The sequence below is a fragment of the Leptosomus discolor genome, chromosome 8 (genome assembly GCF_034619465.1).
Source record: "Leptosomus discolor isolate bLepDis1 chromosome 8, bLepDis1.hap2, whole genome shotgun sequence".
Lineage (NCBI taxonomy): Eukaryota > Metazoa > Chordata > Aves > Leptosomiformes > Leptosomidae > Leptosomus > Leptosomus discolor.
Window position 1 is genome coordinate 17,107,041 of NC_141398.1, and position 17,316 is coordinate 17,124,356.

General features: G+C 38.8%; 1 protein-coding gene across 2 annotated transcripts in view; it reads right to left on the bottom strand.

Annotated features, from left to right (window-relative positions):
* The window catches only part of CTNND2 (catenin delta 2), a 538,559-nt gene that overhangs the window by 130,579 nt on the left and 390,664 nt on the right, over positions 1–17,316 (bottom strand). For both annotated transcript variants that reach the window (XM_086469516.1, XM_086469517.1), the window contains one exon: positions 15,004–15,217. In XM_086469516.1, coding sequence (XP_086325642.1) covers positions 15,004–15,217 — 214 coding nt within the window. The remainder of the gene's footprint in view (positions 1–15,003; positions 15,218–17,316) is intronic.

A 17,316-nucleotide genomic window follows, 5' to 3' on the forward strand; every position in this document is an offset into this window, starting at 1 on the left:
AAAACATTTTACAGCGTTAGTGTCCTTAATAAAGCCGTTTCTGTCAAAAAAAAAGAGACTACATTGTAAATAGGGCTGAACGATACCTGCACACTTTTGCAGTGGGAATACAGCTTTAAATACACAACAAGTAGTCACAGTAACACTGGAAATTTCTCAGAGCTAAGCCTAAAAACTGAGCAGCTGGTTATGATCTGAGCCTATTTAGGCTGTGAACCACATGTGGAATGAAGGAGTATTACACGTATTTTTTCAGGGCTTGGATTTCAGATTTCTTCCTTCTAAACAACATTAATAAAAACCAATAGCAGAAAACAGATTCTGATTTATGCTAAGCCTATCACTGTTGACAGGTAGGCATTGAGAGAACAAAACCTTAACTCTGATCTTCAATGTAACAAAAGTAACTATCTAGGCTAGTTAGTACTACAAGCAAAAAGACTTCCTTCACAACCTGATAGAGTCATATGGTATTATCACGGCCTTCACCAAGTCATTTTTTATTTTGTAAATATCTTACTATACAAAGTATACATAATTACAGAATACTATCACTTTTTGCATATAAATGGCAAGCTTAATGGTCCAACTCACATGGAGATTTACTGGAATTTTAAAAAACCTCCTATTAAAATTCATAATGTGCCAAAGAAAAGGAAGAGCCATCAAGAGCCAAAGCTTCCTGAGCACAGACGCAAGGATCAGGACCACTGCAGATGCGCCACAGAGCAGGCAAGAAATTGCTGGGCGCAGAGGAGACCCTGCTTTTAATTCCCAAATATTTGTTTATTTGCTGGAAAAGCACATCTGATTTTTGTGCTGCATCAAGAGCCTGCTGCTGCTGGGCAGCTACTGGTGCTGAGGGAAGATGGAGAGCAACACACTGCTCTGAAGAAACAGTGCTCTTTATTTTAGCCCAGTGGCCTCCTGGGAGCAGCTGGAAGAGCAAGCCTGCCTCTTCCTTCCCCTCCCCTTGCCAACACGCCTCTTCTCTAGAGTCCAACTGTACTCCTTCCTTTCCTTCCTGCAGTGACAGCAGCCTGGCTCCACACCTACCCCGGAGTGACGAAACTGAGTTTTGCCTTTATGGCTATCAACTCTTGAACCAACACAGAGAAAGATTATCATCATCGTATACACAAGGTCACAAATATGAGCATTACACTATGAAAAACCAAAGTGAGTGGTGGTGGGAGGAAACTGCTAAAGACCTTATGAACATAGATTCAGACATCTATAAATACAAGCAGCAAGAACACCACTTGCTCAAGGCTTTCTTTAGCATTGTGTTTTGAAGGAGAGGTGCATCAGGAATCAACCTACATTTTTAAGTTTGCCTTTGAAATTAATTACCTCTGTGGGGAAACTGTTTTAGTTATACAATTTCATGTTTTAATTATTTCATATGGAACTGTATGCAAAGACAGTTATATAGCTTAACGTAAAAATTTTCCTTAGCATACTAATAAGCACCCCCCCCCCCGCCCTTTAAAATAACCTACATGTGGTAAGCTGGCAGAAACTAACAGACTTTAGCTACAGATCAAAAAAAAAAAAAAAAAAAAGGCAGAAGTAAGAATACTGTTTATTTTTTCATTTAAGAATTGCTGCTTTAGAGGGAAAAGTCTTTGTTTGAATTCTGTTCTGAATGCCCTTATGAAAAGTAATATCGCGTTTAAAGGAATAAAGACCTTCATAAAGATATTTATACTTGCTTTTCTATGACCCATTCTTGGTAAGCTTTATCGGCACATCTCCTTTTCCTGAAATACCTGGTATCTTGCTGGGTTTAGTCAGTACCGACAACAATGTGGATGCCTTTTTTTTTTTTTACATTTATCTACATAGGTGTAAATGATGTACATGGTATAGAAGTAGAGAATCGAGAATCAGAACGCAAATCTTTCCCCCTTCAAGGTCCAATTTAGTTCTTATGCAAGACAATGTGTTGCTTCTTTGGGAAGAAGTCTTATTTTGGAAGTGAAGCAGAAAAGAGTGCTTTGATGGCAACAAAACAGTACTTTGGGCTTCAAGAACTAGTCATAAACTAGAAAGGCAGAAAAAAACACAAATAAAGCAAACATAAGAGCCCTGTCTAGCAAAATGCTTAAAAATGTGTATATCTACATTATTTTCTATTCACTCTAGGTTCTTGCTAATTAAAAGTAAACTCATATAAACATCATGCTAAGCTGGTATTCAGCAATAGTTGAAATGCCCAGAAATATTCTTTAAGCCCCTTTTCTGTATTTAAAAACCACTCGATACTGCACACAAGCTTTTGCTCAATAAACTGCCACAGTAACAGGCGAGCTCCAAATCCAAATAAAAACCTACATATTCACCAAAAAGCCAAAAAGTGGGGTCTGGTTTCACTAACTGGAAATTAAACCTTCACAGTAAGAGGATGAAGGGATCACCAGACTAAATTAGCTGTTCTACCTTCTCCTAAAATGACTGTAAGTCAAGGCAGAACCAAGGAAAACGGCACTGCCCAGTAAGCCTGACACCGTCTTCAAAGTTTTTGCACCTCGCACACAGTTTTAAGGAGTAAGATAATCTCCTTCCACCTTAGAACAATAAGTTTTATCTAATTTTAAGTCTTTGAATACTACCAACCACATTAACGAAAAAACAATTTTATTCTGACAATTATAATTTATTCTCACCAGTAGTGGAGTCTGCTACTTGCTGAGGTTGGCATTTTAAGTGCCTCCTTGTACCCTTCCTTAATTAAGGATTTGCAATTATGAAAGGGCACTGGCAATTCACTTCCCATTACTTTTGCTGAGGACGACCTGGAGCTAGATTTATGTGGGACCTAAGAAGATGATCCATTCCCTTGACTTCGCAAGGAGAAGTGATAAAAAAATAAATCTTTTACTGAGGCACCTTCCATTTTGGAGCTACCTCTTCTCCATATGACTCTGAACATATTTTTCAAGATGTATGCATTACATGCCTTTTAAGACTATAGTAAGGAGCTGATCATTGAGATTATTTGCCACCTTACTCTGAAAGCCCTGACTGAATTGGGTTCCCATGAACAATAAGCAAGTCTGGAACAGCCTCAGAGGTGCCTCAACTGCCCCTTAAATCATTTGTGTGTCATCAGCTGCCCACTGGGCAGGAAGGGAAGGGACCAGACTCGGCATACCAATGATTTATCATAAACAGTGGGACCCCTTCTGCTGTATATGCATCGGCAGAGAGCCGTTAATCCAACGATTCAGTAGTCCAACTCAACAGTTTAGCATCTGTAGACTGACTCTTGGGAGAGAAGGGGAAATAAGGAACTAATCAAACTAGTGTTGAACATCTCTTACTCAATTCACTTCTGTCATAGTACCTTATCTCCTCCTTGCTTTTAAGGTTGTGAGGCATTCAGAATAAGCATTTTGTCTCCCCATTTGCTGATCACTTTAGGTTGTGTGGATGCTTTGTAGAAGAGAAAAATAGCTACACCAGACTGATCATGTCTATTTTGCAGGTTGAAGTTTTTCACCCTTAGATGTAACAAACTGAAGCGCACAGAAAAAGTATCTTGCAGTCCCATTTTGAGTTAAAACTAAGGAGAAACTGGTACTGAAAGCATTCAGCTGGTTCCAGTTGGAAGATGGATTTTGGGTTCGAGTACCAATCACCAGTCTTGCTGACTCTTAGAGGAGTCTATGGGAATGCTTGCTATGGAGAAGTCGCTGTACCAAGTTACATCTTCTGAAGTAGCTTATCAAAGGACATCCACCTGCTATGTTCGACAGGTTATTTAATCTACTACGTGTAAATCATCTTTTATAAGAAGGCCTTTCAGAGATAATACCAATCAAATTTAAAAACTGATTATAAATTTTGAAAAATATTATAATGAGCCTTTTCAAAGACATAACTGTACAGATACTGTTCACAGGGAAAACTACACATAGATTTTAGTGAAGGCAATCTAAGTTTGTTGCCACTGGAAGAGTGAACTAAGAGAACAGAGAACCAGGAAAACTTTGATTTATCTTTGTCTTAGCCAAAGTCCAGAAAACTGAAGACAAGACAAACCCTTTTAAAAGCACAGTTCAGGCCGATGAGATGTTACTGCTGCTTAGTAGTCAGAGCTTATCCACTATGCTTTTAGCTTAGGAACAGCACCCCTTCTTACATAAATTAATTTAAGCTATTGCAATAGATACTGCATCACTTACCCTAAAGAAGCAAAGCAAAATATTTTAAAAATTTAAAGTAATTTGAACCCAATTTAATGGAGCAATCCTAGACAAAAAAACATCATCTCTGAATCAGGCTGGACCTCAAACTCATCCTGATTAAACTCCTCAGTTTATTTTTCAGCCAGTGTTTTACTTAGAACTGGTACTTGCATATGTATATCTGTAATCAAATATAACTAAAGACCTGCTGAGCCACACGCTATTCTTATTCCATTCAAAGTTAAGAAAATAGTCATGCACTTCCATGCAAAAAGTATCATCCTAGCAAGAGAGCATGTGCAAAATCAGGAAAGCCTAAACAATTATTCAGTGCTGTAAGACTTAACACCTGGCTCAGCCATCAAGGTGAGGAATTGGTCTGGATAATACACTTTCTGCAGGAAACAAAAAGTGGCTGATTTGAATTCTGGCACCTGAACAATTCACAGCTCATAAGACAGCTCCTTAAAAACACACTATAAAAATAAGTTTAAAATTGGCATAACAGAGGAGGAAGTTTCACCAATTTTCCTGAAACAATCTTCTGTCTGGTTATTGAATGAATACCTATGTGCATGTTCCTATAATTCACTTATTTACATGCACAAGGCTGGGTTTCTATCTGTGTATAAGATGAACCACGAAAAGTGCAAATTGAGAAGACTGGGTTTCAGTAAAAGTCAGAAGCAGGCAGGATTTTAAGGAACAGTAAGCAAAGCTGCAGCCAGATGAAATTTTTTCCTCTCTGCAGCCACTCATAGCCTTGCAAAGCAAAAACTTCCACAGAGAATAAAGATTATTGTTTGTTTGTTTTTTTAAATTACAAACAAACCCAGCTTGATCTTGACTACATATAATTACAACACTACATATAAGTAGTATAAACATTTCTTCTGAAAAGCTAACTCTTTCTTTCTCAATTACTGCTCTTTTCATTCCAAAATTACATTTAGGATTTATTAAAACAAAAAGGAGGGACCAATTTTAATATTGCTTGCAAACAAATCCTGTCCAAATGCTACTGCCTTAAATTAAAAAGTCTGTATTCTTCTCACAGGACTGAATTTTGACTTAACGTTGCTGCTCTCTTTCTGCTGTACACTTCAAAATAACGTATAACTGTGGAAGGGAAGAACTGTCAGCAAGAATGTTAGACAGTTATTAGCTTTATTGTTAGACAGTAGATGAATCACTACAAGAGTTGACTTAAGTTACTGTGGAAACATCAGTGGTTCCTGCTCAAACTTGTTCTGCTAACTGATGAAATTAAACTTGTCCCATAAAACACAAAAGCCAAACAAAAGCAACTAATTCTAAGTGAGAGAAACGCAGAAAAAAGATAAACTGTTTTCAAACAAAATGCCATCCTAACACACGACTAATGGCAATAGCATTAGAAAACAAGGAAATCAAACAAGGATGCACATACGAATGGAAAGATTTGTTTCAATGCCTACACGTGTATTCTACCAAAGAACTTTTTCTAGCACTCAGAATCAAAATGTATGTTTGGTAACAGACCCTGATACAAAGAACAAAAATGTTATACTTAAAACTGAACATTGAGTTACAGCTCCAAGTACCAAACTCCTTTCTCCCAAAACAAATTAGGAAGTTAGTCCTATCTACAAAGTTGCATCTACATGCAAACTGAAAGGCTCAGTGTACAGTTGCTAAAAAAATACATAACTAGAAAAAAAAGAGAAGAAACACTTATTTACTAGCCAAATCTTAAAATTCTTATCTAAGACGAAGACAACACTGAAAATAAGATTATTTGGGAGGGAAGAAGGGAGGTTGGCCTCCAAACCTAAAAATAAAGAATAAAATTAGTGGCCACAGTGAAAAAAAGTAATTCATCACAAAATGAAAATGTTTCAGCCTATTCTCAAACTTTCATTTTGTAAACAAAAAAGTGAAATATTCAGATTGTTTCTAAACAAAAACTATTTTCAGAATAAAATTTAAATGTTCCATGTTGGAAATGGCAAATGTTTCAAACTACAGAGTGATTTTAAACTGCAAGTGTTTTAATACTCCACCATTCAGGCATGGGCATGAAAAATTATATGCCCAGCTGATTTCTTCCAAAGGATTACTACTTGCTGAAAAAGTTCAATGCAGCTGTTATGTCAAGCCATATGCTGCAACAGATGTCCTCCATTTATCACTCCAGCTTGCCTTGTTTGATTTTTCCTCTTAAACTTAGACTTGACTAAAGTAAAAAAAAAAATCATCTATGTAGTGTATTAACAAGCAAGTCATGAAATTGGTTTCACTGCCATATGAATCAAAAAAACTTGAATGAATTTTCCATAGAAGATGCATCTCGCTGATTGTACAAGGGAAAACTAGTTATTTCCCGTTTAGACTTGGAAGTTGAAGTGGCTCACACGTGCAGTGATGCCAGTGCCAGAGAGAAAAGGAGAGCGAAAAGGGACCACCTTGGGTTTTGTGCTGGGACTGAGTGTGGTAAATTCAGGACAAGTGAATGGGAATCTGCCGGGGAAGCAGGGAAAAGGAGGCAGGCTCTGATGGGAAAATTGATGAAGCCACCCCCAAGCAGACCCCTAAGAGAGAGAAGAGAGGGACTCCCCCTGCCAGGGGCGTCGCACCGCTCCCAGCCCAGACGTCAGCACCCGGGTGACTTGTTCTGGCTCTCCCCCATTCACCTCCAGGGAGACAGGCACTGTGAACCTGAGGAAGGTTTTTGTACCACCGTTTTATCAGTCTGTTCCCTTTTACCTATAACAATGCTTTGACTGTAACACCTTACGCACAAATCCATGCCCCAGCCTGTTGCTAAGAAAGCAGGGTTGAAGATTTTGGAAAGCATCTATTTTAAAACCTCTCCTTATTTAACTGGGAGCAGCAGGGGGTGAAGTAGTTAATCTGATAATTCACAAAAAGTTGAGAATGACTTCTCATGAATACAACAAATCCTATCAGTGGGTTTTCCCATTTTCAGAGACAAAACAGTGACAGTGTATTGAGAAAGGGGGCAAAGATTGTTCTATAATTAGACAGTAAATCGTAACAGATTTTGTATAAAATGATTCAGTTGAACTGTCAATATTGTTTGCATAAGTGTTATTTGATAAGACAGCATCATTTCTGCAGCAAAATTACACAATTTATCAAATTACTTTTAGATTTGCCATTACATGCAAGCTATAAATGGGATGTGTTTTGAATGGCTCTGGAATTTCTTGAAGATGTTGTGGCCTATAGGTTGGAAATCAGTTTCCCAGCAACTTATGGGTGTAAGCTGTACAGCCTTTTGCCTTCCTGGTTTTCAAGGAAAATGGCTACAAAGATGTAGTCTCCCAGTGAGTGACTGCACAACAGGTTAATAGGAAGATTTTATAAAATGCCAATTACTTCCTGTTCTGAATTTGTTTCAAAAACACTTCTGTATTTGCAGAAATCATGACAATGTTTTCTGTATGCGATGCTAAAATCTGAAATTTAAACTTTGCCAGACTGTAGAATCATACTGTAAAGTACAATGTTGTTGCTCCTTGTTATAGCACATCCACTGACAGTGAAATGCCAGCTTATTAGCCTGGAGAAGTACAACAGATATTTAAAGTACTTTCTAAAAATTATGATGATGCAAGAGCAATTTTTGAAGACCCTCTGCAAAACCTTAAAGTAACTGATCACTGGGGTGGTAAAAGCAGAGTAGCCCTGTGGCCCACGAACCATGCCATTACCAGTAACAGGCCAGAGGGTTTGCACTACCTTGGTGAGATCTCCAAAGCTGAGCTGCTTGAGGTTGTGTTGGGGCACTTGGACCTCTAGCTTGATTAACTCTAGCAACTGCTTCTGCAGACCAGGTGGCTTAATTTGTTTTGCTTTTGCTTAGTTTTGCATAACAGTGTGGCATAAGCTTAGTGTTATCAAGGAAGCAGTAACAAGTAGATTTTCGGTGTTCAACAAATCCTTGGTTTCCTTTTTTTGCCATAACATGATTTTAAATGTAACAGCTAGGAACCATCAACTATTCTATGCAAAGTCTGAGTTGTGAGATGAAACACGTGTTTACTGCAACCTGAGACTTGTGGGAGATTTGATGGGGTCTGGCATTTCATAGGAAATTCTTACTGCTCACAAAACTCAGGGCAGAGGTTGAAGAATACCTTGATTAAACATATTTCAAGCAATGGGAGGGAGGCAAAATATTACGTAACCTTTGGGAACCAAAAAGGCTTGTGTACTTGAAGAAAGAAAGACTGAAGAAACTGTATGTCATTCCCCATTCAACCAGTGGCTTCAATCCAGAGTAAACAGATATGAATTTTCAGCACACAAATAATTTCATTAATGTTGAAAACTACTGTTATTTAAAACACCCAATTAGAAGTAAATTAGTACAAAAGATTTAATAAACTTTTAAAATGGATTGTGGTAGGATATTGTACTTAAAATTACATCCATTTAGAGAAAGAGCAGGAAAGACTTAATAGAGCTAGTACCCTTCAAATCTCCCTTTTGAATGAAAAGCATTTAAAACACACAAGCAAATTTTAGTGCCTAAGCAAGTAGATTCAAAAACTGTGAATCTTACTCTAAATTTATTATTTAAAAATAAATAAGCTTAAAGTCTCTAAGTCACCTGCCTCTGTGCTTGGTAAATTGCTTGAAGCACTTGTTACAGAGAATTTGCTTATCTTCAGAGCAGAAACTAAGCAAGAAATGAATGAACATCTTTTCTTGCCAAAATCAAAACAATCACTTCTGAAAGCTGTTTTGTGCTAGCAGTTATCTGTCTCCAGCTTAACCTTCCTAATTGCCTTGACTTGACAGGACATAGTGATTGGATGTTGGAGGCAGAGGAGAAGCTCATCCACAGAGCCGCATCTTCAGAGGCTTTTGTATACTTTCTGCATTTATCCCATGTCTCCATTTTCTTTAACTACATAGAGTTATGAGCCCCAAATGATATTTGGCAGTCCTATTCTTTTAGCTAACTATATACTGAACCAAATTTACATCAACCTTGTGGCAGCAGCATTACCGTGGTTATGCCATCACAACGATTTAAGCTCATAGACGGCTTTTCATGTTGTCTGTTTAAAAAGTTTGTGATATCCAGGACATGTATCTGAACGTGAAACATATTTTATCTTTTTTCAGTGAATGTAATGCTGAAATCCTCTCTTTGGTTCCAAAAGCAACCCATGGTACACATATATCGTCCTACCTTTTTACACTAAATATCAAAAACTGCTGATTAATTAGGCTTTTCACTGCCCAGGCTTCCCTATACTTTCATTGCTCCATTACAAACTTGCATATAATTAATAAATTGGATATTTAATATGAACAACACTGGAATGACATTTAATATAAAACTGCAAAAAAAGAGGGATATAATAGAATGCAGTTCATGGAAGAGTTTGATTCTTCTTTATGTAAGTGTGTGGGAAAGTCTCCTCAGAGTGAGATGAAATAGCCTTTACTCGTTTTCAAATCAAATTTCCAAAAAGCAATAGGGCTACAAATAGTTGCCACCTCTCAATGAATGTTTATATCACAATAAAATTTCACATCTGTGTTTACACACTCCAGTAACTAAGCTAATGTCAAGGGCACTTTTGCAGAAGATTATTAAATTGATAAACTGCTTCAAGATCCTCAGTACTAAATATTCAGCCCTTTGCCATAATATTGTTAAATATGATTTAATATACAAAAAATTACAAGTGTAATACCTTACAAAGACCAATTAGAAAATAACATCACAAATAGGAAACAATTGCAGGTGTGTGATTTTGACTTTGGGAACCGCCAACAGAAGAATTGCCATGGAAGTTAAAAATTCTAAAGAACTGGCCAGAATTACCTAAAAAGAAAAAGATAAAATCATAATAAATCTTCCACTGAAGTAAGCCAAAAGGTCCAATTAAATAGAATAGGCCCTTAAACCTGCTTCACACATCACTGCAGGCTCACTAACTTGCAATTGCACTGATTAGCAAAACACATGCAAGACTTAAATGGACCTTCTGGAGTGTCTTGACCGACCTGCCAACAATTCATGCACATACTAATAAGCGGTGTGCGGTCCAAAGGAGCTTTAAACTGCAGCGGATACCTCAAACCTGATAGATATAAGGAGGACAACATAAAATTGCTCTCAGTAACACTGTCAGACTATCAATAAGGTTATAAATACCTCATATACATGTGGCATCTACTAAAAACAGAAATGTAAAACGACTACATCATAATGTTGCATAACATGGGGTGACAACAGTGGATGAACCAAGCCAAAACACAAACTAGCCACAGCTGATATTAAAGACAACACTAACGAATACTGGAATCCAAAATCTGGGAAGCAAATGAAAAATTTTTCCTGTTCAATCTGACCATGGGCCAAATACACTTGGACAACTAGTGCTTCTTTGAAAGGAACATTATGTACAAAAGGTCTTATAATTTTTTGCAGGAATGGAATATATGCTTTTTGATTCAGTGAATCAAAATGTGAATGAAATACACAGAGTCTACGTCTACCTATCTACATATAGTATATGAGTATAGTGTTAGATAGTTTAAGCTTAATTTTTTTTTGTAAATGTGATAATTCTCATAATTTATATGCTTTCAGTAGACAATAGTTAAATCTCTGACACCTTAATGTCAACCAAAATAAGCAGCAGGCTGGCTGCCAGCACAATTTCTCCTGTCATTATTTATAGCTATATTTCTTTACCACCATGCGCTTTCTAGAAGTGGGTTATGTACTTTTACCTTCCCATCAAATATGGTATATACAGTTTGAAAACAGGTGATAAAATCATATAAGGGGCCTCTTTAAATGGAGTTGTTTCTAATGCAGCTAGCTTATGTACACAGGCAGAAACTGTGCATCTAGCTGGGATGGATTTTGTTTTGTCAAAATGAGAGGAACAGCAGTTTAAATCATTTTGCCTGAGAGGTACCCAGTTATCATTGGAGCTGATGGAACACGGAGCAAGCGTAGGTTGAGTCTAGCAACAGCTGCTTGATCTCACCTTCTCCACAAGGCATCAACGGGATTTCTGTATTACCCTTGCTAATACTTCATATTTTTCATGTCATTTTTTTTTCCCTGATAGTAAAATAAATAGAAAGAATGCTAAAATAGAATTTTGTGGAAGGGTTTATAATTAACTTGGGAAAGGCAAGAGAATCAGAAATCAGCTGCTCATTGTCATTATTAATAAGTGAAAACATTTTTTTCTACCATCTGCAGGATCTGTGCTAATTTTGTACAGTGATCTTGTCTATTTATATTTATTGGGAAAGTGTTAACATTAAATGATTTTAAAATAGAAGGCTTTTATTTTTTTCCCATTAAGAGGAGCTACTGTGGAAACCAGTACCACAGTGCTGGGGTAAAAAAATGGCTAAATTACATATAGTGCATCCAGTTTATACCAATTTCTTTTCATTTACAGACCTACATGAAACAAGATACTGTAATTCAAGTTCTCCTTCAGTCTCTGGGAATTACTAGAGGCTGTAGGCCATGCTGAAATCTCGGTGGCTATGAGAGTATTCCACTTCTGCATTAATGTATACATTCATTGGTAACCACAGCTTATCCAGGTTCTTCTAGTAAAAAAAAAAAAGTGACGGTGGAAGTGTTTCTGGAAGAGTAATCTTCCAGTGTGTTAGGAAATATTTCCTGGGCATTAACACCATTTAATTTCATAACAGCCAGGCAGCACACTTCCCTCGTACCTTCTACATGGGAGCCCGCACCATGCTGTATGTGAGAAAGGGCTGAAGCTCTATCACTTTGCAATAACGTTCAGTTTGTGCAATCCAAAAATTTGAGCATGGTAAGGTTTTCCAGTATTAGCCCAAGACCTCTGCTACTGAGGAAGAGAAAGACAAGATAAAGGAAGAAGTGAAAAACTCAGTTTTGGAGAGATTGTGGCAGAAAGAAATCTCTGGAAAAGTGAAAAGCCACAAATGGCATGGAAGGCAATCCTGACAAGCAAGAAGCTACTGGGATAGAAAGCTGGTCTGCAGGTTTAAGTACCCTTCCAAAACCAGTCTTGAGATAGCTGGAAATTGAAATTATAATCTCCTTAGAGAGAAGCAACAAGAAGGAAGAAAATGTGCACGTTTGAGGAAGGAACTTATATCCTAACTTCCACCCTGGCTGGCGTGTGCTTCATGGTACTTGGGGCAGGCGATAAATGTTTTGCTACTGTCAGACAAACTGAGCTGCTAAAAACCTCTCCTCCCCATATTTCTTCCCTTGCAGCTACATGCCTACTCAGAGTGATTCACACCTTCACCTTGCCAGATTTCTGGACAGGTCATTTAGACTTCATAGGCTCAGTTCCTCATCTGACACTTCCCCGGCTAAGAGAAGTGCTCTGGGGACAAACGCTGGAGGATTATTTAGAGGTGGTGACGACAAAGCCTATACGAACTCCTAAGGCAAGAACTTTGTGCCCTCTTTAAAAGCAACAAACAAGAACAGCTTTTATGTAGACAGGATGTACCATGAACGTGAGATGCAGAGGCTCCAGGTACCATGTTTACTCCTAAAACACACATTTGCTATTATTTTCTCTGTATGTCTTTCAGGGTATGGTGGCACTACTGAAATAACTATCTTCCTGCCACCTCAACCCAGGAAGGCTGACAGAAAGCAGGAGGAACTTCTTTTAGTTTCCCTTGTGCCCATCACCAAGCCAAATTTTTCCATTACTGAGGCAGCTGCTGCAGGAGCTATCTTTCCTTCCCCAGAAAGGGCAGAGGGAAGGAATTTAACTGGCGTAGCTGTCACACTACAACACTTTAACAAAAAAGCAAACAAGAACTGGTTCAGATGCCCAATTCCAGCCTGTTTCCTAAGAGATGCAAGATGAGAGGTGCAGCTGTGAGCCCTGCTTTGGAAAAGAGCTTTTCAGAACGCTACAGCTACAAGGTCTACATTTTCGAAGCAAGTGATTTGCATTTTGAAAGGTGTAAACCCGGCCAGGGCAAGCAGTGGCCTCCTGGGATGTACTGGTTATTAAAAACAAAAACCCCCACAAAAACAGGCCCAGGAATAAAATCTTGAAATACCACTGACTTTGATTCCATTCCTTGGGGTCACCATGCTGCTCTGGTCCCCCTTCATAGATGTCCAGCACTCCTGATGTTCACCATCCTTGGGGGCTGCATCCACCCCTATAAAGGCTGGTCACTGCCTACCATTGACAGTCAGTACCTACTCCTCTCAGCAGTAACAGTTTGAGGGCATGCTAGCACACACAACCTTTCTTTCTGTGGGAATTCAGGAAAATTTAACAACATACTGTGCAATGGAAGGGATGTAAACTGTAGACTAGTATCTTTTCTTTAAGTGACCTAATGACATTATGTGTTCCATCTACAGACAGCATAGGAAGTGACACTGTGACTGCTGAGGTGTACTGCTGATGTTCATTAGCAGTTTACCACTTACTACTCAGAACAAGTGGAATGTTCCCTGGAGGCTGGACACAGACAACATAACCAAGAGACAAACAGGTATGTTGAATCTGAAGTGGTGGTTACACTTTATTAGATCTGTCAGTAATTGTGTCACTCTGCAGGAGGCACCATCCAAGCTCATGCAACCCGGTATCTCTGCCCCATTAATCCTGCCTAACAAGTACAAGGTGATAGGTGTTGTAACTAAGAAACAAAATTAAATACAAAAATCTACGTCTAATAAACACCATGCAGTTTATTCAGATGCCCTCAAGGAATGAACCTGGAGTCAACCAAAGGATGATAATCTTATCAATTGTATCCTAAATGAGGCCTGACCCACGTGGGCAAGTAATTTCTGCAGAAGCATAGATGATAGCGTGTACTCTGGTGCTTCTATGACAGAAATTAGAACTTTTCTTACATATTTTAGTAGGAAAATCATAACGGAAATACACGCATTGTAAAACAGGATAATGAAAAGATCTTAAGACTTTTTATTTGTAGCATTAAATTAATCACATTGATATTAGCTATCAAATAGAATGAAATCACAAAGTGAAAAAAAAATCTAGCTTCTGTTTTGCATTTTAAATAGGACAGACTTAGGGGCAAGGGGAAAAAAATCTCCAAACGTTTCAGATCAGTGCTGTTTGACAGCATTTCTGTATTTCTGACCCCCCCCAGCCCCTTGAATTTCATAACGGAAAAAGTCCAAATAATCTTAAAAAGATCAGATTCTACTATATCAAGAAAAGAAATAGACTCTACCACTACCTGCATGCCCTGTGTCTAAACACACATCACATAGCATGCTATCAAATTTCAGAAAAAAGGCTTCAGAAGATGATGTTGTCTATCTCTCCAACATGCTTTTCTATTTTCCTATATGAACCACAAGAAAGGTTAAAAAACTTGAAACAAATCCTCCTTCTCACTAAACAGGATATAAAAGAAATGAGTAACAGCTGCTAAGAAAATTTAGTAAAATCTGACTTCTGCATGTGCAGCCCTACACCTGACAGGAGGGAGAGCAGAGGATTGCCACCACAACCTATCTGTGGACAGAGCACATCTCCCACAAGAGCATTCGTGGCTAATCAAGAACAAAGTGATCAGCAACCATAAGCATAAACCACGCCTACATCTGTAAACTGTCTGCATGATATTGAATAAAGCTATTCATACATTACATATACCCAAAGGGCTTGAAAGTGTTTTGTTATGGCAAAGAAGACGGTAATAAAATAGGTACTGATTGAGCAAGTGGCATGCAGCACAGAACTGTGCTTGCAGGGCCTACATAGAGTTTGAACAAAAAGTACTGAAAGATTCAAACCTGTGACCAGTTCTCTGATTTCCAAATCTGTAGTCTTGCGGAGTAACCGTACTAATGCTGGGATACCACCACAGTTTTTCAGAGCAATTTTGTTGTCATCATTTGCCTTCCCATATACCAAATTTCTCAAAGCTCCACAGGCACTACGGTGGACTTCTGTCATCCGATGGTCCAATAGGTCCACCAGTAATTGTATTCCGCCTTGTCTTCTTATCTGAAACAGGTCAAAGTGATAATCATCAAATTAGGGAATGAACACCAGCACTATATATGCTATCCAATGTAATTACGCTGTGGTTTATACAGGCTATGCACCAGCAAAGGCATGCCCGTGGCCCTGCAAAGCTGTTAGGTTACACTGCTTTGGTTTCTCATATTATTTTTTCAGTGGCAACATAACTGTCCAATGACACACCTGAAATTCTGTAAAAGAAGCCAAAAGTTAGTCAAGAGTGTTGCCTCATCAAGATTTCTCAAGGTTCAGCAAGCCTTGTCTTGGCAAGGGTTTCTCCTGTGCTGGAGAAACATCTGCTTTGGAATGTAACACATCACAAGCTAGAGGAAAAACCACAAGACTACAGCAAACAAAAAAAAAGCACTAAATGTAATGAAGTTTTTAGGAGTCCCTCCTTTTACATTTAATTACTGGGAATGTGAGCAGCTACTGTAGTCTCTAAGGATGTTACATCAACAAAACTGAGAAAAGCAAAGATGAAAGGAGAAGGAGGAAGTCTGCACAAACATAAAGACAACAATGACGGAAAAATCATGGAAAGCTTGTTCTGTTACAATTGAGGGAGACCCTTAAGTGATGCAGGAACCGAAGTCTTATTCATTCTTAAGGAGGCCTACAAAATAAATTTCTAATGCAATATCTTATTTAAGAGATCATTCTAGAAAAAGCACAAAAACTTTGAGGCAAGTCCTCAAGAAGGTCAAGGATACCAAGAACAATTTAAAATCCATTTGCAACAATCCATCTTTTTTGTACTCTGGCACTATCTGCTCCTCAAACAGTAACCAGTCTTGGATCTAATTTTAAGAAACTAGACTGATTCATAACTAACATCCACGGACTACAATGCTTTAGCTTCAAGTAAGTTATATAGACATCTCTGCCAGAAAGTTTTTCTATGTGAGTTGCTGGCTAAGGTGCAAAGCAAGCCAGGCACTTCAGCTGGCCATTTTACCACCTCTAGTAATATTTTGCCTAAGACAGTAAATGAAAGACAGTAAGAGAGTGTTTTCAAAACTGCAGGAAAAGGTGAAACATTAATTTGAGAAACAAAGTTTATGATGAAAAGGTTTTAAAATCTTTGTGAAGTTTTTCTTGCATGGGCACACATTCTTGGCGCTCTTTGCAGGAGGAAGGCCTAGGAATAGGAAATGGTTAAATGAAGCACACTAAAACTTATTAGAAATTCATGGTGTATCTACCAACTTCAAAACATTTAAGTACAACCTATGTATGGCATTTCGTGAATCTAACACAAGCTTCAACAAGGCCAAGTGCTGAGTCCTGCACTTGGGTCACAACAACCCCATGCAGCGCTACAGGCTTGGGGAGTGGCTGGAGCGCTGCCCGGCAGAAAAGGACCTGAGGGTGTTGGTTGACAGCCGGCTAAACGTGAGCCAGCAGTGTGCCCAGGTGGCCAAGAAGGCCAACAGCATCCTGGCCTGTATTAGCAATAGTGTGGCCAGTGGGACCAGGGAAGTGATTGTCCCCCCTGTAGTCAGCACTGGTGAGGCTGCACCTCGAATACTGTGCGCAGCTTTGGGCCCCTTACTTCAAGGAAGACACTGAGGCGCTGGAGCGTGTCCAGAGAAGGGCAACGAAGCTGGTGAAGGGTCTGGAGATCAGGTCTTATGAGGAGCATCTGAGGGATCTGGGGTTGTTTAGTCTGGAGGAGGCTGAGGGGAGACCTTAATCGCTCTCTACAACCACCTGGAAGGAGGCTGTAGTGAGATGGGTGTTGGTCTCCCAAGTATCAAGTGATAGGATGAGAGGAAATGGCCTCCAGTTGTGCCAGGGGAGGTTTAGATTGGACATTAGGAAAAATTCACTGAAAGGCTTGTGAAGCATTGGAACAGGCTGCCCAGGCAAATGGTGGAGTCACCGTCCCTGGAGGTATCTAGAAGACGTGTAGGTGCGGGGCTTAGAGACATGGTTTAGTGCTGGACTTGGCAGTGCTAGGTTAATAGTTGGACTCATGATCTTAAAGGTCTTTTCCAACCTAAATGATTCTACGATTCTATGACTCACTGCAAATAAAGACTGAAAAATGATTCAGCCTTTGAGGTTCCAAAATCAAT